General features: G+C 39.5%; 2 protein-coding genes and 1 long non-coding RNA gene across 5 annotated transcripts; 2 read left to right on the top strand and 1 right to left on the bottom strand.

The window, feature by feature from the left end:
- Positions 1-127: 127 nt before the first annotated feature.
- On the top strand, positions 128-17,121 carry LOC119476931 (potassium voltage-gated channel subfamily H member 5-like). The gene is made up of 12 exons (XM_037750606.1): positions 128-200; positions 2,252-2,375; positions 3,377-3,483; positions 3,606-3,734; positions 4,523-4,638; positions 4,885-5,277; positions 5,373-5,465; positions 6,179-6,608; positions 11,225-11,424; positions 12,552-12,804; positions 13,344-13,540; positions 15,733-17,121. The coding sequence occupies exons 1-12, from the start codon at positions 128-130 to the stop codon at positions 16,885-16,887; spliced, it is 3,270 nt and encodes a 1,089-aa protein (XP_037606534.1). The 3' UTR covers positions 16,888-17,121.
- LOC119476932 lies at positions 6,429-20,426 on the bottom strand. Of its 2 annotated transcripts, none has more exons than XR_005204134.1 (3): positions 20,320-20,426; positions 11,196-11,401; positions 6,429-6,560 (listed from the first exon to the last, which is right to left on the bottom strand). It is a non-coding gene; the product is annotated as an uncharacterized LOC119476932 (long non-coding RNA). The 2 variants fall into 2 exon arrangements; XR_005204135.1 differs by lacking the exon at positions 20,320-20,426 and adding an exon at positions 13,427-13,742.
- On the top strand, positions 19,418-25,212 carry LOC119476930 (trans-L-3-hydroxyproline dehydratase). Of its 2 annotated transcripts, none has more exons than XM_037750603.1 (6): positions 19,418-19,835; positions 21,579-22,063; positions 22,135-22,304; positions 23,779-23,901; positions 23,981-24,118; positions 24,495-25,212. In XM_037750603.1, exons 2-6 carry the CDS (start codon positions 21,586-21,588, stop codon positions 24,618-24,620), a joined length of 1,035 nt encoding a protein of 344 aa, XP_037606531.1. In that variant the 5' UTR covers positions 19,418-19,835; positions 21,579-21,585; the 3' UTR covers positions 24,621-25,212. The 2 variants fall into 2 exon arrangements, with proteins under 2 accessions (XP_037606531.1, XP_037606532.1); XM_037750604.1 differs by having other exon boundaries at positions 19,750-19,823.
- Positions 25,213-25,257: the final 45 nt, after the last annotated feature.

Here is a 25,257-nt window from a genome sequence, read left to right as displayed (position 1 = left end):
AACTTGACTCTTGTGGTCCACGCTCTGGTCTTGCAGACAGCAGAGCTGAGGGGGGTATTATATTATATTATATTTATCATCAGCACGACCACCGAGCAGCTCCGAGTCTCTGTCCGGATCCCTCATAATGCATGGGGGCAAGAGAGGACTGGTGGCTCCGCAGAACACTTTTCTGGAAAACATTGTCCGGCGCTCCAGTGGTGAGTTTTTATTCTAAAAAGGGAAAACAAGAATGAATGAATGTTGATTTGGCATGTCAATCAAGGTACCACACGGGGGCTGCCTCCACGGGATGCTAAAGTAAACATTTAATGTTATTCACATGTTTTTTTGATGGAAAGCAGCAAGACTTTATTGTAATTTCCACATTTTTTTTACCTAACAATGAAATATATGCACACTGATGAGTTATGCAATATGTCCAAATTCCCTGGATTAATAAACTAAAGTCAATATAATAGATTATTCTTAAAATACCCCTAAAGACATATACTGTTATACTAATATCAGTAAAACTTTACAATAAGGGTACATTAATTAACATTAGTTAATGCACTAATAAGCCTTAATTAACAGTTAATTAACAGTAACTAAAGTGGGTACATTAATTAACATTAGTTAATGCACTAATAAGCCTAAATTAACAGTTTATTAACAGTAACTAAAGTGTCTAATAAGCATTTACTAACGGTGTTCATGTTAACTAAGGTATTAACATATACATTATTAATTAAGGTTAAGTAATGCTTATTCAGCCTTCTTGTGTATTTATGAAATGTTACTCTAATGTTTCTACTTTACAATAAGGGTCACAAAGAGCAATAATATGTGGTTAATTAAGGTTAAGTAATGCTTATTCAGCATTCTTGTGCATTTATGAAGTATTACTTCAGGGACCCATGTTTTCACATTAATATATCATAAATTATGATATATTTCTTAACCATAATATATCATAAATTATGATTATATGATTTCTTAATGACTATAATCATTAAGAAACAGGACGATTTACTGCTCTGTCGAAGTCCATTTTATGTTTTATTGCTTATTTTATGATGGCTAACCTTTATAATAAAAATCTCCTTTATTTCTGATGAGTTCTTCTGGATTCTTACAAACGCCTTTTTAATTTTCTTTTAGGAGATGTATAATGTGATTTGTGTTTATGGTGACTCAGTTGCACTTTATGGTATAGGCTATTTTATCTCTTGCAGTGTCCCATTAACTAGTGTATCGTTTTGCAGTAGTATTTGTTGTTTTATATTTCAGAAAGATAATACTTGTATTAAAAATGTAATATTTGGATTGCCAGTCTGCGTGGCAGGTAATAGCTTCCCCATGAGAGTGAGGCTGAGTGTGTGTGCAGATTGATTGTTTTCATCACAAGTGCAAAATGTCAGAAAAACAGTTGTATAAAGATAATGCAACATCAATTAAATTACTGTTGTATACTTTAGACAAAATATAGTCTGTGACAATAATCTGAAATTCAGTCAATATTGTCTGAATCTCACAGACGCTGAAAAACTGCAAACGGCTGCAGAGCATTGATTACAACATAAACCCAAGCCTCAAGTTCAAGATAAACCTGCAGTTGATGCTTTGAGTTTGACAGCTTCATTGCTGACTGTATAAATTGGACAATATGTCCTCAGTCTTTTCTCAGGAGACAGCAGCTCTGTCCAAACTGCTGCAAAGCTGGAGAACTTTGCAGCTCCTCATCAATATTTAATTAACATTAAGGGTGGACCATAAACATTTTATCAACAACTCTTCCTGCACAGTGACTCGTCTGAGTAGCACTGTTTACTGCTGCTTTACATATTAATGATATTGTTTCAATTATATATGATTATTAAAATAATGTTAGTAGTGGGAGAGTTTGCTTTATAGTGATATGAACCTAGGATTTACATACTGTATATGCTGAGGTTTTTTTCTATTGCATGACACTGGTCAGCAGGATTCATGGGAGATTGTAAATTGTAAAACAAATATCAACATATCAGACTCGACCAACTATTTTCTCGTTGAAATTTACAACATAATTGGCAAAAATATCAATCAATGGTAACACAGCACAAATCAGTGGAGTTTCAATGAGGTTGCAGTTGCATAACTCCAGTTGTGATGATCATAAGGATGCTCCGGCTTTCACTGACAAACCCCCAAAATGTTGATCAACAGGTGCACTTTAGTCTGCCGGTGTGTTATTAGTCATGACTAGCTTTATTGTATTTTGTTGCAGAAACCAGTTTCCTGTTGGGAAACGCACAGATCGTGGAGTGGCCGGTCGTTTACAGCAACGATGGATTCTGCAAGCTGTCTGGATACCACAGAGCTGAAGTCATGCACAGAAGTAGCGCATGCAAGTAAGATAGTTTTTGTTGTATAATGGCCTGAATGTGACAATGCAGTGGGGTGGTTTATATTTTATATAATTTAAGACATACAGTATATGTTGATTGGCTTCATATCTAGTGGTGCAGGTCCAGGAATCATCAAGTAACTGATACTGTTTTTGTTAATGTTGATGCATGAAGAAGGTCTCTGAAAGCTTGCATCTATAAGTAATATATTTCACAGATCAGAGTGTGCAGATGCTTTTTCTTTTTCATATTTAATCACAGCTCCAGCACCTCCAAAAATCCTTAATCTTGCTATTGTTATCTCTGGAAAGTGTGACCACTGATTTGCAGCAACTCCAATACAGATTTAAAGAAATTTAGAAAAAGTAGTAATGTTTGTCTTTAAAGGGGATCTATTATGCTTTTCCCCTTTTATTTAGTGTGTTACATAGTTTTCTTGTCCATGTAAAAGGTCCGTAAAGTTACAAAGCCCAAAGTCCACGCCAAAGGGAGTTACTCTCCCCCACAGAAACACTGCTCCTGAACTGCCTGAAATGTCTTGCTTGAAGTCCCGCTCTGTCTTCTATAACATGGTGATGTCATCAAGTAACACATTAGCATAATACCTGCCTAGCGGCTAGTTTGGCACGCCCTCAGACAGAGCTAGTTAGAGCGGAGCTGGAGCGGAGTCTGAAGAGTTTGGTTCGGTTGACCAATCACAACAGAGTGGGCCAGCTGACCAATCAGAGCAGACTGGGCTTTTTGGGAAGGGCGGGGCTCAAACAGAGCGTTTCAGAGGGTGAAAAGCGGTGCTGCAGCACAGCCAGTATGAGACAAGTAAAGCGTCTTTTTTTCTTTACATTAAAGCATGTAAACATGTTCTAGTAGAAACTCAAAATACAAGTATGCACCTGAAAATAAGCATGATGGGTCCTCTTTTATCTTTTGCCTTTCTTTCCTGGTTACCAGCTAAAAATAACACGCTCCCTTTTGCTTCTTGGTATTCGTCCTCTCTTATTTTGCAGTTTCATGTATGGTGACCTGACTGATAAGAAGACTATAGACAACATCAGACAGGCCTTTGATAATTATGAGTCCCATTTCTATGAGGTGCTGCTCTATACAAAGAATAGTAAGTATCACTATTGAGCCATATATGTTTTCACTAAAATCATCAAATGCATGATGACATTTACTCCTATTTGTCCCGTTTGTTTGCTTTCTCTCAACTCTCATTTTAATTGCTTCCTACAGGAACACCAATATGGCTCTACATGCAGGTCGCTCCAATCAGAAATGAGAACAACAAGGTGGTGCTTTTCCTCTGTACCTTCAGGGACATTACGCTTTTCAAACAGCCAATAGAAGATGAAGCAACTAAAGGTGAGACAGATCAGATTTTTCTATCTAGACCACATGGTTTCAACCAGACTGCATTCAGCATTTCAGTGGAATCATGATAAACTGTTAGAGCTCATCCTGGCATTTTAATGCACTAGAACACACATTTACATCCAAGTAAATGTCTCATTAAGGTCCAGCCAAAGCTCAACAACACCATGGAGGGTGCAGTGTAGCCGAAAAAGTCTCAAGCACACATGAGTGGCTGTGACTTAACAGACGTTTGTTTCCTGGCTTGTAACATACAACTGTCCAGGTGTTACGTGCGCGGGTCAGTGAACACTGGTCTCTGAGGGTGCCATGTCCCAGGGGATTAAGTGTGCCACTAAGACTTTTTCATACATCAAGCAGAAACAAAGGACACTCAGGCCACATGGGGATGGCAAATGTATGAAAACACTGATTATACGCAGAGATAATAAAAGAATATCAGTCCCCAGCCAGCTGACAAAATTTGACTAGTTTTGCAGTGAAGATTTTAACACCTTCAAGTCCTAGAAATGCAGTTTCTTCCAAGAACAGTCCTGGAAAAATGACTTTCTAAACTGTAGGTATCTTTTAAACCTGCCTGTATGGTTGTTGACGCTGGAGAAAATAAATAATTTTGTGGGAAACATTTTATTTACATTTCAGTAATGCAGTCACTATTGTTATGGGTGATATAAAAAAAAAAAAAAATGTAATTTTAAATGTTGGAAAATTTTGTATGAAAATCCATATTTTGTGCTGCGTGCCTGCATAAAATTGTCTTTCTTTTTGTGTCTGAGCAGGATGGACGAAGTTTGCCAGGCTGACGCGGGCGCTGACCAACAATCGCAACCTGGTGCAGCAGTTAGCACCGCTGAGCACGACGGAGGTCAGCCACAAGCCCTCCAGACTGGCTGAGGTGAGCAGCGTCCAGGTCTAAAAGAAGAGTTTGGTTTCAAATGCTATGTATCTACTTAAAATACCTCAAACTAAATCAAGAAAGTGCCCTAAAGACAGAAGAGTCTAAAATTAATATACTTACCAACATAAAGGAAAAATCCACCCCAAAATTGTTCAGCATTTCACAGACATTTTTAAAGATTAAGGTGCTTAACTACAGTTCCTTCATGTACTCACAATGTTAAATATTCCCTCTCAATGAAAGGCTCTCCAGCTGGGGTCAGACATCCTCCCTCAGTACAAACAGGAGGCCCCTATGACCCCCCCACACATCATCCTCCACTACTGCACCTTCAAGACCACCTGGGACTGGGTCATCCTCATCTTCACCTTCTACACCGCCATCATGGTGCCCTACAACGTCTCCTTTAAGACGAAGCAAAACAACTTGGTTTGGCTGGCGCTGGACAGCGTCGTGGACGTCATCTTCCTGATTGACATTGTGCTCAACTTCCACACCACCTTTGTGGGTCCTGCCGGGGAGGTCATTTCAGACGCGAAGCTCATACGGATGAATTACCTGAAGACGTGGTTCGTCATCGACCTGCTGTCCTGTCTGCCCTACGACATCATCAACGCCTTTGAACATGTAAATGACGTGAGTGAAATTTTGTTATTTTATTGCTAAAATGTCTTATGCGTTGGTACTTAACACTGCATATGAAAATCAAAACATTTCTGATTACTATGAAGGAGGTCATCACATCTTCTTCTCGAGCAAGTCATCTCCGCGAGTCTTCAATTTTCCACAGGAATACCACACGAGCAGAAGACTCTCTACTCCCAGTAAGGAAATACATGTTTTTTTTCTTTTTAAAGCTGCTATGATTCATATTTTTTATATTGATAATGGATCAAATGACTGCATGTAATGTTAAAGGAGTCACTTATAGTGACAAATCCGCAAAGAATTATCACCTGTCCTGTTCAGGTATAGAGACTAGTGTTTTAATTTAACTGTAAGAGTGGAGAAATGGCTTTGTACAACAATATCAGCACTTATTGAATCCATAAGGGAAACCTTTTAAACCATAAAATGTAATGCCGCAGGGCTACAACTTGTAGTAATTTTCATCATCAATTCATCCAATCCAATCCAATCCATGATAAGGAAAACACAACGATTCTTAGTTTCAGGTGATTATACACTAATAAAAACATAGTTATCAATATTATATTCCTTTTCGGCTGATAGATCCTCCAAAATTTTACATACTGTTGCTTTAATTAAGCATTTGCTCGATTAAATGTCAGTAAACAGTGTAAAACTTCACATCACAATTTCCCCAAACCTAAGTTGACATAAACTAATTGCTTGTTTTGTCCAGCTAAGAGTCTAAAACCTAAAGATATTCAGTTTATAATCATAATAGACTACAAAACCCAGAAAATAGGTGTAATAGGTATATAATTAAAGTGAATTTTTGTGGCTTTAATTAATTGATCATCAAAATATTTGCTGATTCATTTGACTCACATCTTCCTCCCGTCTCTCGTAGGGTCTCAGCAGTTTGTTCAGCTCCCTGAAGGTGGTCCGCCTGCTCCGGTTGGGCCGGGTGGCCCGGAAGTTGGACCATTACCTGGAATACGGAGCAGCCGTCCTGCTTCTGCTAGTGTGCGTTTTCGGTCTGGTGGCCCACTGGCTGGCCTGCATCTGGTACAGCATCGGGGACTACGAGGTCATCGATGAGACCACCAACACCATTAAGACAGACAGCTGGCTCTACCAGTTGGCCCTGAGCATTGGGACTCCTTACCGCTACAACGCCAGTGGTACAGGACAGTGGGAGGGGGGTCCCAACAAGGAGACACTGTACATTTCTTCTCTCTACTTCACCATGACGAGTCTCACCACCATCGGATTTGGCAACATCGCTCCAGCTACAGATGGAGAGAAGATTTTCTCAGTGGCTATGATGATGGTGGGCTGTAAGTATTCAATTATGTGTTTCAAACATTTTATAAAATCTAAAGAAGTAGTGTGAAATTGTGATGTTTTTCTAAATCACGTTAGAAAACAAGTTTAAGTTTAATATTACATAACAAATAATATCATTATAAGATAAGATAAGATATTCCTTTATTAGTCCCACAGTGGGGACATTTGCAGTGTACAGCAGGAAAAGGGGATAATGCAAAAAACAAGATGCAGATAAAAAAAAATTACTGTTCTTGGTATGAGTGGTGGTTAAACGTGGCATTTTGACAGGTGATGGTGCTTTTTGTATTCAGGCATATGACCCGACTGGGTCGAGTATAGGGACCGATTGGGTCGAGGATAGTGGCCGACTGGGTCGAGTATAGTGGCCGACTGGGTCGAGTATAAAGACCGACTGGATCGAGTATAGCGACTGACTGGGTCGAGAATAAAGACCGACTGGATCGAGTATAGTGACTGACTGGGTCGAGAATGAAGACCGACTGGATCGAGTATAGTGACCGACTGGATCGAGTATAGCGACTGACTGGGTCGAGTATAAGGACCGACTGGATCGAGTATAGTGACTGACTGGGTCGATTATAAGGACCGACTAGGTCGAGTATAAGGACCGACTGGGTCGAGTATAGCGACCGACTGGGTCGAATATAGCGACCAACTGGATAGAGCGGGGGGACTCCAGTCAAAAGCACGAAATTGCAGCCTATGCAGTTTAAATAGATAAAATAGAACAGATTAATAAAATGTTTGCCATGGGTCCTAATTTAAAGTATCACACTATCAGTCATTTTGAAGGAGACGGACACAGATGCAGCAGACACTATTTTACTCATGTGCTCTGTCTATTTTCGTTTTACACAATATGCAAATTAACTGTAACTTTCCTAAAATAATATTAATCTGTTTTGTTTTGTTTTTTCAGATGACATAAATTACATAACTAATAATGTTGGGGAAGAAATAAGTTAACATTTTACTATGATGGCTGTTTCTTACAGTAGTTTATTCTTGGGACCCCCAGTTGGTAGTCCTTGTATGTTAAATAGGTTGGTGGGATGAGGGTTAATGAAGCAGTAAATGGAGTCACACAGCTATCTAGTACAGATACACACTCAAGCTCTTTCTATCACATGAACAGACACACATTTAAACAGCACAAGGCCTACAATTGTTCCTGCAGTTCTTCCAAGCCTCTGACAAATAGCACAAACCCTAAACGTATCATTGGCCGGTGGACAGTTTGCCAAGTGAAATTCAAGTGAAGCTTTTCAGAACAGCTTAAATCAAAGTGGCCGCTGTTTTTCTTCTTCAATGGACGTACAGTACAACCTTGACAGTCTAAATAAATCTACAGCAGAGGACAAAAGAACAGCAGCTCCACTGTTGTTTCAGTGGCATGAAGGCAATATGATTGTGTACGCTCTCTTCACTAGAATTCTTTTACGTTTGTGACATACCAATTTCTACTGGCATATGCCACTCACTGTCTAAAATGGCATGTTTCACTGGCAGATGCCACATCCAACAGACATACACCAGTTTGTCAGGTTAAGTTGATGCTCAAGGCAGTGAGAAGGTTGTACATTTAAGACGGTATCTGTAAAGTGCCAAACATCAACTTTAGAAAAATAATTCAATATAAACTTAAAGTAGAATTTAACAATTTTATGGTTTTGTCATTGAAACTTTCTGTGTGAACCAAGTCATACAGGGCTAATATTTAGCCAGCCCAGCTACATAGAACAAAGTGATTAGTGTGACAGTGACAGCTGCCTATAAAGAGAGGTTATCTGCCACTTGTTATAGTGACACAAGCTACCAGTTAATGTCAGCAGCTGCAGATGGGAAGTGATATTTCGGTAGAACAACAGCTGTACAGCATTCGCCACTTTTCGATCTTCCCATCACTCTACAGCAGACGATACATACATCTTTTGATTCCATTTCATTCATGCGTTCATCCATTCATAATGTGCCAGCACAACCTTGCAGGAGCCAAAACAATCTGGTTGCATGCTAATCACGATAATGTGCTCTGCGGCCCGGCTGATTGTATGCCAGCTGCCAGTAAAGCAACATATGGTGTAGATGTGCAGGTTTCTTTCTGCACAGATGCAAAGTCAAATTCAAGCTCAGTATCATCAACTCTTAGCTGCTTCTTCTTACTGATAAATATGTGGTGTAGCAACAGATCAACATTGTTGTACACTAATTTAGATAATGTTATCTTGACTTGATGTGGTTTGCATGCAATCACAGATATTTTCACTGGCATTTTAAATCTTATTTTGATATTTTATTTTAATTTTAATAATAGATCATTTTGTATATTCTTTACACTCAACAGTGTTCAGTAATTCACAGGCTCTCTTGACTCTGGTCGTGTAATTCACATTTAGCTGCAGCCTCTGTGGTTGAAGCACTGGAGAGGACTCGGCTTTGTCGATAATAAAAAGTGACATGTTCAGACAGCCTGCTCTATGTAAGTCTGTCTGAAGGTTGGTCATCACTATTGTCTTTGTGTTAATTCACTCATATTGACATTTTTTGGGCCCATTCTCTACTTTAATTTGTTGTTGTTGCTTGGTCGCTGATGCTTAATGAAAAATACAAGGGACAACTATTTTCTTGCAGTAAAAGCAATCTGAAAGATTTTCTTTTTAAATCTACAACAAGCACAATACATTATATTTTTTTACATTCTGTATATGTTCTGATTTTGATTCAGATCCAGTGGAGCAGCGGTTTTGAATAGGACGCGACTGTAAATCAGATCAAGCTTATTATGTCGAGTCTTGTGTAAGAGGGACTCACAAGTGATGCGCTGCTACAGACCTTAGCATGTTGTATAACACTACTGGCTTATAAACAGTCTCTTTCAGTGTCTAACTTTATACTCAATGTACCTGTAATTTAGGGAGTGGTGAATATTAAATTCACCTAATCCCATCTACCCCAAATGTTTCAGTCACAAAAACGAGTCTATTCACCTTAAAAAGTGATTTGTGTGAAGTTATTATATCTGAAACAATAAGACAAACCAATTTCATTTACTTTGAACTTCTTCATATAAATAGAAATCTATTTTTATGCAGGTGTCTGTATTATTTCCATCAGCCACTGCAGTTACAGTAATAGCTCCACCTTCAGCGTCACTGCGTCCACTGTCAGCCTTTGCTTACAGTCACGACTTGCCTTTCTTCACCGACCTTTGACCCTCTCCTCTAAAACAGCATGTAAAGTGATGCAATAAAAACAGTGAGGGAAACACAAACTGACAGCCACGCTTCAAGGTCTGTACTTCCAAAACTAAACACCCATTATTCTGGCGGTGTTTCGATCACGAAGATCACTCAGTCACACTGAAGTGTCGGCTTCAATTACCGCCCATAAATCTCATGCTACAGATACAGTAATTATGCGAGAGGATAAGAGGAAAAGGGAGAGTTTGCCTGCAGGCTGGAGTGTAGTAAAAGGACAATGAGCCATCACGTTAGATATGTACCCTAACCTCTGCGATCCTGCTGTGGCGACTGGAGACGACTCTTTCCTCTTGAGTGGGTAAAACCTCACGATAAAAGATACTGACTGACTCTTTGAGGTCACTGCAGCACAGAACTCTCACTTAGGAAATGTGCATTATGAATTACATTACAAACGCTCAATCCACCGCTCAATGATGCAAACAGAAAATCATATATGCAAATTGAAATTTCATAATATGCTTTTATTTTGTTAAAATGTTCTAGTATCAACTCAATTGGAAAAAATTATAATTTTCTGATGATTATTTCACATGATAGGCTTTATACGGTTAACATTGAATTTTTAATTAAGGTATTTGTAAAGGGATTTTGAGGGATAAATGAATAGATAATGGATTGTAATATAAAATGGTATTTTTGAGAGATAATACGGGTATATTGTATGGGTATCAACCTTAAAATTGTAATTGTAACCAAATAAGGAGGAAATGAAAAGCTTAAGGGGAAAAGGAATGGATAAATTAATGGTTATATATTAAGGTATTAAGGTAATGGAATAGTCAATAAGGGAGACTATGAATCTTATCATATAGGTTTATGGGTTTTCATATTTTAAGGGGTAAAACATCCTTAAAATTGACCAAACCATGAAAATCACCCCTCATTATGTATCCATGATAACCATCTCCTTCCATGTTATGTTTCCTTACAACGTGCATATAATCCATTAAAGTACCTCTATATGTTAAAATAATTTCACTTGTGAACTCCTAAAACATAATGGTTCTTTTAAGATACAAGTTAAAGGGTACATGTATTTTCTTTTTTTGTAAATTAAATTTTTTTAAACCTCTTTAAAACATGCTTATAATCTATTAAAATACTTAAATATGTAATAAAAAATTAATTTACACAACAATGAAACCCATATTTGAGGTGAAATGCCTTAAGAATGTTTGGAGTACAAATCCTATAAATATAGTTGTTATTACTTAAAAACATTTCAGACCTTCATGTGAACCAAACTCCTAATGACCCCAAATGGTTTCCTAGAATAAAACATATCGTTCTTCTCATGTTGTCTGTTTGTACCTGACTTTGCTCTTCATCTTTTGTTTTAGCGCTGCTGTATGCAACCATCTTTGGAAATGTCACCACCATCTTCCAGCAGATGTACACCAACACAAACCGCTACCATGAGATGCTCAACAACGTGCGCGATTTCCTGAAGCTTTATCAGGTTCCCAGAGGTCTGAGTGAGAGGGTCATGGACTTCATCGTCTCCACCTGGGCCATGTCTAAGGGCATCGACACAGATAAGGTATAATTATCATTGTTAGTATCATAAAAAACATACGGGTTGACAGATGGACAAAGGTAACAACAGATCACTGAGTGCACTCATTGACACTCAGGGTTCACTGAAACTTTGCTGGATATTGTGCACCTTTGGAAAGGGATGCCAGATTATTCATAATCATAACATGTTAGTAAGTGATATTTTGGATGAGCTACCGCCAAAGTAACAGCAGATTGATAGTTTAATAATCACTATAATTCATTTTAAAAAGGAAAGGAAAAACACCCTGAGGAAGGCAAGAGTGTGTCTCTGTATTTTCTATAATACACCGACGTCATTTTTTATAATAATCCTCCACTGGAAACTCAAATCTTGAGTGACTAGAATTGTTTTTTTTATGCCACATCCTACACATGGATAAGGGTACATTTTTACCTTTTTAAAATTACTTACTTATTACTTTTAGCTGGACTGCTTTGGAAATGCTTACAGTACCACAAATGGGTATATATACAGTATATATATACAGTATACAGTATATACTGCATATACATGTATATATATATATGATATATGATACATAGCTAATGCATGTTCCCTTAAAGGGACCCTATTATGCTTTTGTGCTTATTCCTTTAGTGTGTTATATAGTTTTTTGTGCATGTAGAAGGTCTGTAAAGTTACAAAGCCCAAAGTCTACGCCAAAGGGAGTTACTCTCTCCCACAGAGACACTGCTCCTGAACTGCCCGAAACGCCTTGCTTGAAGTCCCGTAACGTGCTGATGTCACCAAGTAACACATTTGCATAATACTAGCCTGGCGGCTAGTTTGGCATGCCCTCAAACAAAGTTAGTTTGAGCGGAGCTGGAGCATAGTCCAAAGAGTTTGGTTCGGTTGACCAATCATAACAAAGTGGGCCAGCTGACCAATCAGAGCAGACTGGGCTTTTTGGGAAGGGCGGGGCTCAAACAGAGCGTTTCAGAGGGTGAAAAGAGGCCGGTACGAGAAAAATAAAGCGTTTTTTGAACATTAAAGCATGTTAAATGTTCTAGTAGAACCCCAAAATACACGTATGCAACTGGAAATGCGCATAATAGCTCTTCTTTGATGACATATTAACTGCTCTGATATCTCATCATCTCTCTCAGGTTCTCTCAATTTGTCCCAAAGACATGCGGGCCGACATCTGCGTCCACCTCAACCGGCAGGTGTTCAACGACCACCCAGCGTTCCGTCTGGCGAGCGACGGCTGTCTACGCTCTCTAGCTGTGGAGTTTCAGACCACGCACTGTGCACCCGGAGACCTCATCTTCCATATCGGAGAGAGCGTCGACACCCTCTGCTTTGTAGTCTCCGGCTCACTGGAAGTCATCCAGGATGATGAGGTCATCACAATACTAGGTAATCCAACGCAATATTATGATACAGACCAAGTCAGGTTTTATCTGTGCCTGTCGGTATAAAAGTCATCCAGGATGATGAGGTCATCACAATACTAGGTAATCCAACGCAATATTATGATACAGACCGGGTCAGGTTTTATCTGTGCCTGTCGGTATAAAAGTCATCCAGGATGATGAGGTCATCGCAATACTAGGTAATCTAACACAATACTATGACACAGACCGGGGTCAACGTTTATCTGTGCATATTGGTATAGATAAAACTAGAGCAAAGGTTGTCTCAGTTCAAAGATGCATTTGAACTTTTTCCTCAGCCCATTATACTTACAGGCTATCTGAATATAGACACTTTTATTCCTATTATAAGTTTTCTCTTTCACTGAAAGCTCTCTGTATGCTATAGATCCACAATTTCTGTTTACTACTATGCCCCTGTGTTCTCCTTTAAAAACAAAACATCACATGAGATGTTCATGTCAAAGAATTCAACACTTTCTGCCTGTTATAAACACAGTGATCATGTCCGCCTCCATCCAGGTAAAGGTGATGTGTTTGGAGACGTGTTCTGGAAAGAGACCACGCAGGCCCGGGCATGTGCTAATGTCCGAGCTTTGACTTACTGCGACCTGCAGGTCATCAGGAGAGAAGCTCTGATGAGGGTGCTGGAGTTCTACACGGCGTTCGCCAACACGTTCTCCCGCAACCTCATCCTCACCTGCAATCTACGAAAACGGGTAAAAAATGACTCCTAACCCATTTGTGCCTGCAACTGAAATTCTTTATTTCCTTTAGTGGAAGTGTTCTCTGGGGAAAATTGCAAACCCCCAACCTTTAAATAACTCTGCACATACAACGATAACATTTCAGAAGGTTATTTGGCAAAAGAACAATCACAAAAATGTAGTGAGAATAAGAAAAAGTTATTCTCTGGGTTCCAACTAAGACTCTAATTAATATTTGATAAACCTTCGCTAGGATACACATACATTAATCCCATTAAGGCATTGAGATGTATTTCTTTGCAGTCTTGAAAGTGAGTTGCTCATATATCGCTGTAATATTATCCAGTGGGAAGAACATCACATTAATTCTTAATGAATATTCCCTTTAAAGTCAACATGGGTCGTTGTGCTCTTTGTTCATGGCTGGCTTGTATGAACTAGAGATACTTCTGAGGTACAGTAGATGTTATAAATTAAAACATGCACTTTTATGATGAGTTCAACAGACTCACATTTACTTATACTTATATTATATAATCTCTGTATCTAGAAAAGTTCAGGGCTGTGCCTCAAGTTAACAAAGCAAACAGTCGTAACAGCATGTTCACAGAAACACGCAGGTTTATAATGATTTTATAATATTTTAAGTAACTATATACTTTAAGTGTCTTACAGCTCCATTATAAGAGGTCTTATGTAATAATATATACAGAAATCATAAAGTCAGTGAAGCAGCTCTAAATCTAAACATTTTCAAGGCAAATTGTGGCTACATGTTGAAAGATTTATGTCTTGTACTTAAAATGTATTCAGTGAAAACAAAGCCATCTATTATTCATTTGAGCAGCTTTAGAAACAGTTCGTGCCTTCATGAGTTTAAGATTTACTCTCTGCCCTCTTTACTGGCATGTACTGCGTGAACTTGCATTGATGTGAATATAAACTGCACACGGACACAAGCTAAAGATGTTACAGTCCGTACAATCAGTGCCCGAAAGCAATTCCTCAAATGTATTGGATTTATTTTTTATCAGTTATGGGTTATACAGAAACATTTTTAACCTTTTCCTGTCGTTTTCAGTGTCTTTTTCTTTTGCGTTTTATGCAGCTGATCTGATTAAACATTTATTTTTTACCATAATAGAGCTTGTAGAGATGAACTGGGCAATTGGATCAAGATTAGACCGAGAAATTTCCAGTAATGGAGGTTTTCTCTCACACTGTAGCTTTAAACATAAAATCTAAGTTAGGTATTATGGACCAGAAAACAATTATTAAACATTGGCAAAGTATTAACTATCTAAATAATGCTTATACGTGCTTTATTAAGTATTTATTAACCATTTAACAACATATTATAATCATTTGTTGCAATTTTCTAATAGCCATCCAAATAATGTTTATAGACTGTTTACAAACGAGTTATTAACCATTAACAAAGTGTTACAAATATCTGGTCTATGTAATGTTTATAGATATTTCACAAATGATTTCTTAAAGGTTTACAAATCATTTAGTAATCATTAAAAAATACTTAATATAATATATAAAATGTTATAATGTGTGCAATGATAAACTGTTACAATAACATGAATTATAGCATTACTAATAATTAGTAAACATTATTAATTATCATAGTAAATAACTATTAACTAAATCTTAATTAACTATCAATTTACCATTTATTAATGATAGTTATAAGAAGTGTTACCGGTAGTTTCAGATGAACCCACGGATGAGTTAAATGTTGAATTTCTAAAGTCTTGTAAACATTCAACATGGGGGATGAAACATTAATATAACTGCCAAAAGGAGTTCACACGTGAAAATGATTTGAATTTTGAATTATTTTTATGAACACCAGAGGTTATTGCATTTATAGTTACCATCACAGTCTCTTCAACAAGATAGATTTAAGGTTAGAAGTTGTATCAACTTCACTTCTTTGTCTTCTGAGGGAATTCAGAAACTCTCAGGACCTAGATAGAGATCGCTCCATTACTTCATTATTGCTCCATTAACGGTTCCCCTAGTGCATTGCTGCTTTCAGTTCTTTAATATTTCAACAGGTCTAACCCTTGCTTTAAAGCTGCATTATATATGTACGGTCTGTTTCCTCCGAGTAAAGCTCTGCTAGTGTAATTTAAAATGTGGCCTCGGTGTGAACGTCCCACATCCTCACGCACAGATTCTCCCTCTTGCAGGTCATCTTCAGAAAGATTGCTGATGTGAAGAGGGAGCAGGAGCATCAGAGGAACGATGTGACTCTCTCCATTCCTGACGACCACCCAGTCCGCAAGCTGTTCCAGAGGTTCAGGCAGCAGAGAGACGCTCAACCGTCGGGAGAGTCTCGCACCTACTTTGATCATAACTGTTTGCAGGTGGAGCCGCCGCAGCACCGCCATCACTCCGAATCAAACTCTTACACTCAGTGTCAGTCTGCATCTTCTCAGCAGCAGGAGTACGGCTCCACGGCGCAGAACAATGCGCCCTGCACGGGAGGAGGGAACGCAGGCAACGGGTGCAGCGTGGCCGCACCTCCACAAACGTTCGTCCACACCGAGACGTCAGAGCAAAGCTGCACACAAGAGGCTGGGGAGTCCACAGCGAGGCCTGGTGCAACGAGTCAGCTTTGTCAGAGGGTCAACAGCCCTGTACGGAGCGGTGGCGCTGGTGGAGAGGGAGCTGTAGGTGGTGTCGCCAGCAGCAGAGGTGCTCGAGGCTGGGCAAAGTTCAAAAACGCCGCTTCAGCTGCACCACCGCCTCCTGCTGTCGAGCCAGAAAAGAAGCCGCAGAAAGCAGAAGAGTGGACGAAAGGGTCACAGTCCTCAGAGCAGTTAGCAGCCGCCAACAAGAACCAGGATTTGGAGGAAAGCGGAGAGACGAGGAGCACAGAGGGGGGCAACAGTGCTGGAGAGGCAGGTGAAGAGATAAGCGCCCTGCACAAAACGGACTCCTGTGACAGCGGCATCACGAAGAGCGATCTACGCATCGACCGAGCCGGAGATTCAAGAAGCTCCTTTGAGAGAAGTCCGATGGAAAGGAGCCCGATGGAGAGAAACCCGTTCGAGCACAGTCTCGGGGTCGACTCTCTCAAACACTCTTTTGTTCAGCCGGTGTCTGAACAAGCGCTCCTTCAGGCCACCCTGCATGAGGCCAAGCTGGAGCTGAAGGAAGACATTCAGAAACTGAGCGGCCGCCTGTCGGTCCTCGAGTCTCAAGTGAACGAGATCCTCAGGCTGCTGTCGATAAAAAGAAGACTCTCACTGCAACCGACAAGGGCCAGAGTGAAAAATCAGTCAGACTCAGTCGCTGCCTCTAAGCCGGTCACACCGAAACCAGACGATGGGCCTTTTTGAATTGACAGATTTTAAAACCCACAACCTGGATCTCTTAAAAACTGATTTCTATAAGCACCAGTTTGCATGACCTGCTGGACTCTGGCCTGCCAAAGAAATGTCTTGCATTGAACACTAGACTGCATGCAGAAATCCCCTTTTTAATGTTCCCTTATAGCACTACAAAAACCCAGGGACTTTTCTAATATTATTTGACTTGTGAGGCACTTTTATGGTCCTGTGTACACAATACAGTCTCACGGCAGTTCGTGAAATAGTCACGAAATTTAATCTATTTGATTTGTGTACATAGTCACGAATTTACCTTTTTTTTGTGACGCTCAGCTCGAACTTCAACAAGGTATTTTTTGTGCGTTTTCCTACAAATGTCCAACAACACATGACGCATGTGTCAATTTCTGCTCCATTCTTCTAAAAATAAAACCACTTATTTAGGTTTAGGAAAAGATCCACTTGGTTAGGTTTAGGCAACAAAACTACTTATTTAGGTTTAGGAAAAGATCGACTTGGTTAGGCTTTGTGAAATTCGTGTCTATGTACACAAATCAATACATTAACTTTAACGGGACTATTTCACGAACTGCTGTGCAACTGGGCTGATATAATACTAGATTTGAGAATGCCAAAAAGAAACAGGAACAATTATTGCACAAACAATAAAAAACAAAACAGTTATTGCTAGGAAATGAGTACATTTTAGAGGCATTATGAAACAACATAAAGCTACGTATGTCATGTATGAGACTGATGAAGGCTTTTGTTGAAACATATGAGACTGATAGGAGCTGAAGTCAAGTCACATTTTTCCTGAATGTTAATTTACAGTTTTTGGCAGAACACCTGACCAAAGGGTTAAGCAAGAAGGTACACATGCCATAACTTACATATAGGGGGACCTATTATGCTTATGCCTTGCTTGAAGTCCCGCCTTTTCTTCCGTAACATGGTGATGTCACCAAGTAACACATTTGCATAATACCTGCCTAGCAGTTGGCACTCCCTCAAACAAAGCTAGTTAGTGCGGAGCTTGGGCAGAGTCCAAAGAGTTTGGTTTGGTTGACCAATCAGAACATAGTGGGCCAGCAGACCAATCAGAACATACTGGGGCGGCGGCAGGAGCTGAAACAGAGCGTTTCAGATAGTAACGAAGGAAGAGGTGCTGCAGCACAGCCGGTATGAGAAAAATAAAGTGTTTGTTGAACATTAAAGCATGTAAATGTGTTCCAGTAGAAACCCAAAATACATGTATGCCCCATGAAAATGAGCATAATAGGTGCTCTTTAAACAACTTTAACTTGCTCATGTCTTTTATCAGGCTGAACAGACTGGAGCTCAGTAAAAGTTTCCACATGCACCATGTATGTTAAATAAATGTCTCCCTTTATTAACTGTCAGGTAATAATATGTGCCTTACACTATTATAGCCTCATTCAGGGTTGTTTTGATGAGACATAATCAACTCTTTATGTTTTTTTCAGCATAATGTTTTATAATAGAAATGTTAACCCTGTTTGCTTTTTACCCATTTTTAGAGGATAATGGAGGATTTTCTCTCTATGCATTCATTTTATGAACTGTTTAAAAACTATTTAAATTGTGTTTGAGCTTCATTCCCATGCATGATGTGAAATCGGAATAGGAATGCAATAAATGGCATTTAATGATAGATTTTTATTGTTAATTATCACAATTTTTTTGGTGAAAGATGTATTTTCCTGAAACAAGATGGGGATATTTCAACAATATTTCAACAACTGCAGCAGACGCACTGTATATTCCTTCATGTAACTATGCCACTTGCTCAGGTATATTTGCTCTAATGTTGAATTTCAGTACGAATGGTTTTATCTTTTCTTTCTTCTAAGATTAAATGGATATGAAAATCATGTTTTTTTAGATTGCAGAAGATTTAAAATGATGGGTTACTACACACCGCTATGCAAATCTAACTGAACTGGTGATGCAAACATTTGTTTATTCTGTTTGGATAATAATGATAATGATGTACATGAACAGACAGCATGGTTACAGCTTTAGTTCAAGATGTTTACAATTTTTTTTGTGTGACTGTGAATCATCTCAGTGTGAACTGTGAGGAAGCATGTGGCTGTTAGTTGATTCATCTATTTCATATCACATGTATAAATGACGTTGCATGCATCCTGGGAACCTGTCAACTATGAAATGAATAATGAAAACTGATGCCTGCTCACCATCTGTTGTTTATTCTCCTCTGTTATGCAACAAAAGTCAGTTATGCAAATCAATCAAATCAAACATTGGTAACTGTAACATGTAGAGTATTTGTATGTCTTTATTGATCCAAGCGATCAAAGCCAGTTGTGAACATGAAGAGTTGTTGCAATCAGGTTAATTATTTAGTTACTTCTTCTTTTTTAGGATTATTTTTATTTAATAGTTGACAGTAGAGACAGAAAGGAAACATGAGGAAAGGGCACAGGGAACAACGAAGGTGCCAAACTTGGTCACTTTTGGTATTGGCGAGAGCGGGCGTCTTCACATTTTCAAAATTAAAAAGAAAAATCCTTTCTTATTCTCAGTGCTGATATGGAAATAGTAGCTTATAGGCTACATAATTAAAAAAAAAAATCACTTTCCTAAAGCAAGCTCAAAAGTCTGCAAACAATGGCTTGCACTCAAGTTAATGCATATACAGTATAGGACTATGTTGAATGTTTATGCAGTCCATCAGAACACAGGGTGGCAGTAATGTCTTATTTGTGTCTTTGCAAACGGAAACACGCATGCACAGAACAAAAACGGCTTGAGGGTTGTGTCTAGAAGGTAACCCGCAAATTGCGAAAACGTGCAAAAACTCTCGCGAGAGACCTTAACTATCTCGAGAGAGCTTCCCAAATTGTGGGTTACCTTCTAGACACAACCAGGCTTGACGGCTGCAGCAGTTTGGGACCAAAGTAAGAAAGCAGGTAAATATAATAACTTCTGGAGTTTTACTGGTTTAATTATCGCTGGACTTTTGCAGCATTTTACTGGAGAGTTTGTTCACATTTCTCGTTTTTCTTAGCTTCAACCTGCAGCTTTGTCAACAGGACATTGCACTAACACAGTGAACTCTGCTCTGAGGACTTACAGTAATGTATCCATGTTGGTTTTAGTGACCACAATATAGTAGATATATAGACAGGAAAACTAAAGACTGGGCAAAGGATTGTGTTGCAAAGTTTTTATAAATCCTTTTTTTGCGAAGAAACATTATTAAAGATATAAAGAAAGATCAGTAACTGGAGGAATGTCCACTGGAAGATTTGTCCAACTCAAAAACACAAAACGTCCTTAATGAGACAGAATAATCCAACAGAAAAAGCTGAGATGACCTCCCTTCAAAATTTAAAAAACAGAAAACAGGAAAAAAGCAATGCAAAAAAAACAAAAAACAGGAGTCAAACTCACCCGAAGTCAAAAGCTCCTCCATCTCTCCTCACTAATAAAACCAAAACATCTACCCCAAACAATTCACTTCCTGTTTCTTCCCCAAGCCACGCCCCCTTACACCTGAGGAGAACAGACCACCTGAAGAGTGTTGACTTGTGGGAGGTGGAGGGACATCAGAGGTTTAACCTTGCAAGGCTTTTTACTATTAAACACTTTTAACTACACTATTAACATTACTAACTCTATTGTCAATTATGGGTGTAAGATAATATAAAATATGTTGAAAATCATGTTTTCTCAGAAACACTATTGATGTGAATTAATAGTTTACATGTAAAGATTAACTCAGTCAATACTCTATTTCATTTGCAAAGAGATGTGCCCTCTCAAAGTAGTGCTGTGATGTTGGATGTTACAGGAACTGTGATAAATGCAAATGCAATGGATTTTCGAACCGTGACACAATATCCTCTTCAAATAATAGGGAAGCTTTGTTAAAATGATTGCTTTCTTTTTCATGTTTTTCTTTAGAAGACATTCCCCTGGTTAATGTCGTTGTTAATTACTTGTTTCTTTGAATAGAGTTGTAAAAAAAAAAAATTATAATTCAATCCCTGGACAAATCCTGGGTCGGACAGTGGAAACGTTTTGTTTTGAAATGGAGAAGTTATAATTCTTTTTTAGTAAATTATTGTGATGGAATTTTCCATCAATTCCTCTCTTATTGGTAGAAAGGTCAGAGTGTTTGTCAGAGTGTCCCTCTGTTGACATTATTGGGTTGGAGTCCTGTCTAGAGGAGCCACCGTTATCTGTGCCTGTAGTGGAGACCGTAGAGCCAGTCGCTAGGGCAACCAGGGTCAGAGATGCCAGAGGAACGGAGTAAGTCAAAACATGATAAGGGGTAAGACACTGAGCACCGGGGAGGAAGGACAGAGTTGTGAGGCCTTCACGCAGAGAGCATCTATTGTGGAGACCTGTCAATTCTCCTTGATCAAGCTTCAATAAACCTTCTTTTGTAAGACATCATCAGCTCCGGACCTCTTCCTTCCAAAGATAACTTGTGTATCAATTATTCCATCACAATTATCACACTTATAACCTTCATTAAAGTAGGATTTATTAGCAAAGTGTACCTAATAAACTGGTAACTTAGTGTATGTCCCTAAATCTGGAAACCTCTATGAAGAGATGATTTACAATAATGAGCCAGCATGATGTTAGAAAATGAGTTTTCTGATAAAGCATTGTTATTATTATTATTATTATTTTTTAATCAGTATCGAGATGGAGATGCAGCTACCGCCTCACGAGGGAGACGAGCTGTCAGTGGTCGACATGCACACAGGTGGAGAGCCTTTACGGATCATCCGCAGCGGCTACCCAGAGGTCAAAGGTGACAGCGTGCTGTCCAAACGCCGTTACGTCCGGGAACACCTGGATCACCTCAGGAGGGTGCTGATGTTCGAGCCGCGGGGACACTACGACATGTACGGTGCCCTGATCGTGGACAGCGAGCTGACCGAGGCTGACCTGGGGGTGCTGTTCATGCACAACGAGGGATACGGCACCATGTGTGGGCACGCCGTCATCGCGCTGGGGCGCTTTGCTGTGGACTACAAACTGGTGAAAGAACCACAGTCGCCAGAGACTCAAGTGAACATACACTGTCCCTGTGGTCTGGTGAAGGCGTTTGTCGAGTACTCTGATGGTAAAACAGGAGGAGTGAGGTTTCTCAGCGTGCCAGCGTTTGCGTTTGCTACAGGTAGGACACTCACCAAACTGTTTTCAGGTGTTTTTATATTCTACATGATTCACTTAATTACTTTTCACCAGATGTGACGGTGGCGGTGGAAAAGTTTGGTGATGTGATGGTTGACATCAGCTATGGTGGAGCCTTCTACGCCTTCGTAGACGCCCAGAGGTTTGGCCTCGATGTGACCAAGTCCAGCACTCGAGATCTGGCCGACGCAGCCACAGCGGTGACCAACGCCGTCAAATCTCAGGTGATCAGTTCATATTGTACAGCTGACAGGAAATAAGAAACCCTGTGTTAAATTACTACATAGTAGACGTAGATGCAGACACTTAATGTGCATCTAACAAACACAATAACATTCAGAATTTTGATTTCATTTATTACTTATAAAGCCTTATTTAGAGCTGGACACCCCTATCTAACTATAAAGCAAGGAATCTCTGTCTGTCTGTGTGTCCTTCGCGTATCTCGAGAACCGTTCGTCCATTCGACTTCATACTTGGCGGGGGTATTGCTGAGGACCCCATGGAGTGCTTTGTCGAATTTGGTGCAATTCGGACATGCGACGCGTTCAGTAAGGGATAATGTACAGTGAGCCGGTCATTATTGTGAAATAAACCCCAACAGTGCGATGCAGCACTTGTCTTGCATCGCCCTGAAAGGGTTTATTTCCCAACAATGACCAGCTCGCTGTACATTATCCCGCTTATTACATGGCTACTTACTTAAGAAATCAATAATTTGACACAAAAACGGTCCGCCAGAGGCCAACATCAGAACTGCGCCCATAGCAACGGTCTGTTATATATAGCAACGGTCTGCTGTAAAGAAATAACAGACCGTAGAATGCTGTAATTTACCAATCAGAATCGAGTATTCAATAAAGCAGCGTAATAAATATTAACAAACTTTTAATAAACAAGCGATTGCGCTCTGAGCAGCAGCGGCGACGGGGCTTCAGAGTCGAGCATGTCGTCTGCAGCGGGCCGTTCACCTTTACTGCTGGATGTACTAACGTTACAACTAAACTCTCTAGACTAATGAAGGGGAGCACAGAAAATCTTGTGTAGTGCAGCTTTAATTCGACAGCAGTGTGCACTTTTTCCCATTCATAAAATTTGCATTTGGCTTAGTCATTACTAATCATGAATATAAGATACAAGACAATTTATTTAGATGGCTCCTGTATGTATTGAAGTTTGTTTTTTTAATAAATAAATAAAAAATAACCTGGTAATATCAGTAACGCACAGTGCAAGTTTGTAGATCCAGAAGTTTTTAGTTGTAAATTTGAGCACCGCATGACTTCACAGTTTGGTGTTACCCAAATCCACTACATGGCCAAAAATATGACACCCAAAACCTACACTTATATGTAGTTATTGATGTCTCATGAGAACCCCCTGGACATCAATATGCTGCTATAATAGCCTCAACCCTCTTGGGAGAGGATTTCTGCAAGATTTTAGAACCGGGCTGAAGAGATTTGCTGCCATTCAGCCACTAGTGAGGTTTGACGCTGATGTTGGGTGATGAGGACTGGGTCGCAGTCAGCGTTACAGCTTTTTTCAGTGGGGTTGAGGTTGGGGCTCCGAGCCGACCTCTGAACACATCAAATTGGGGAAAAAAACATGACAAAAAGTATTAGGAACACAAGTATATGCAAAGGGGTTGTCCACATTGCGTATGTTGATTTTTCTATTTGTGTTATTCTCTCCTAGGTGAAGTTGCACCACCCAACCAGTGATGATTTGGCCTTCCTCTATGGCACCATCCTCACTGACGGCAAAGATAATTATTCCTCTGATCCCACCGCCAACATGTGTGTGTTCGCTGAAGCTCAGGTACTTTACTGGTGCTGAGAAAATACCACCTTGTCATTTGACACTTTTGAGGAGAGCTAATCTGAAACCTTTGAAACAGGTGGATCGGAGCCCCTGTGGTTCTGGTGTTACAGCCCGCGTGGCTCTTCAGTATCACAAAGGCCTCATCCAGCTGAACCAGACCAGGACGTTTCAGAGTGGAGCTACTGGATCCCAGTTCACAGGGAAAGCTGTCGAGGTACCAGGGTTTCTTTCATAAAGGTTTCTGGGTTTGACTGTCATGGTCAAAATGATTTTATGATACAGAATGAAACTAAAATATCAGGTCAAGACTTAAGTAAATGAGTGGATCGACTCTGTAGGCTTGCGGAATATTTGTTTTCTATTGTAGAAATGTAAATTTCATGGTGGTTTTTATAGTATTTAAACTGGATTTATGTGGCGAGCAGAAAACCTCAACAAGTCACTCTGGTTACAAGATGAGTTCAGGCTTACAAGAACCTTTATGAGGACTGTTGTTATTGTGGTTCTGCTATTATGGCAACATTTCCATTTCTAAAAATACAACGTACAAACTTCTGTTGACAGATTTATGTTTGTGATTTTCTGTTCAGGAGACCAAGTGTGGAGACTTCAAGGCCGTAGTGGTGGAAGTTGCCGGCAGAGCTTTTTACACCGGAGTTTCGCGCTTTGTGCAGGAGCCAGATGACAAGCTGACACATGGTTTTCTACTGAAGTGAGCCTCAATTACAGGTTGTGTTATTAAAAAAAAAAAAACAGCTTAAAACCCAACAGAAAAGCTCTCCAAGAAGAGTATTGGATCTGTAATAAACTGTGTTAAAGAGATTGTATCAACATTTTCTGTTTTCTATCTAAGAGTTAACAGCCTGTTCTCATTCCCAGGGCGTCAAATACCGACGCTTTGTCATGGCCGTCGGCATTTGATACCGCAAAACGTAGTAGCTGTTAACTCAACCACGTTGTTTTTTTCCTAAACCTAAGCACATGTTTTGTTTACTTTGCAACATTCAGCATGTGTTTACTGTGACCAAAAAAACATGCTGAGCGGTCTGACAAAGCGTCAGTATGTGACGAGTTTTGATGAGAACACGTGAGTAATACATTAATAAATGATGTATGTAACATTTTGTTTTGATTTCATTTCGGGTGAAACTATCCACCATTCATGAGGACTAACAAAGTTTTTTTGGGGGATTTGTATTAAATGTGTGACACCATGGAGGTCAGGTATTCTGTTCAGTATCATTTACTGACCACTAGATGGAGCCATGAGCCTGGCAGCTGTCAGTTCAAGAAATACTTCAAGAAACACAAAAAGATCCATCCATCCTTTTTAAGAATTAATTCAAGTGCATG

The sequence above is a fragment of the Sebastes umbrosus genome, chromosome 18 (assembly GCF_015220745.1).
Source record: "Sebastes umbrosus isolate fSebUmb1 chromosome 18, fSebUmb1.pri, whole genome shotgun sequence".
Lineage (NCBI taxonomy): Eukaryota > Metazoa > Chordata > Actinopteri > Perciformes > Sebastidae > Sebastes > Sebastes umbrosus.
Note: the sequence above shows the minus strand (reverse complement) of the source record. Positions and strands in the feature narration are given on the sequence as shown.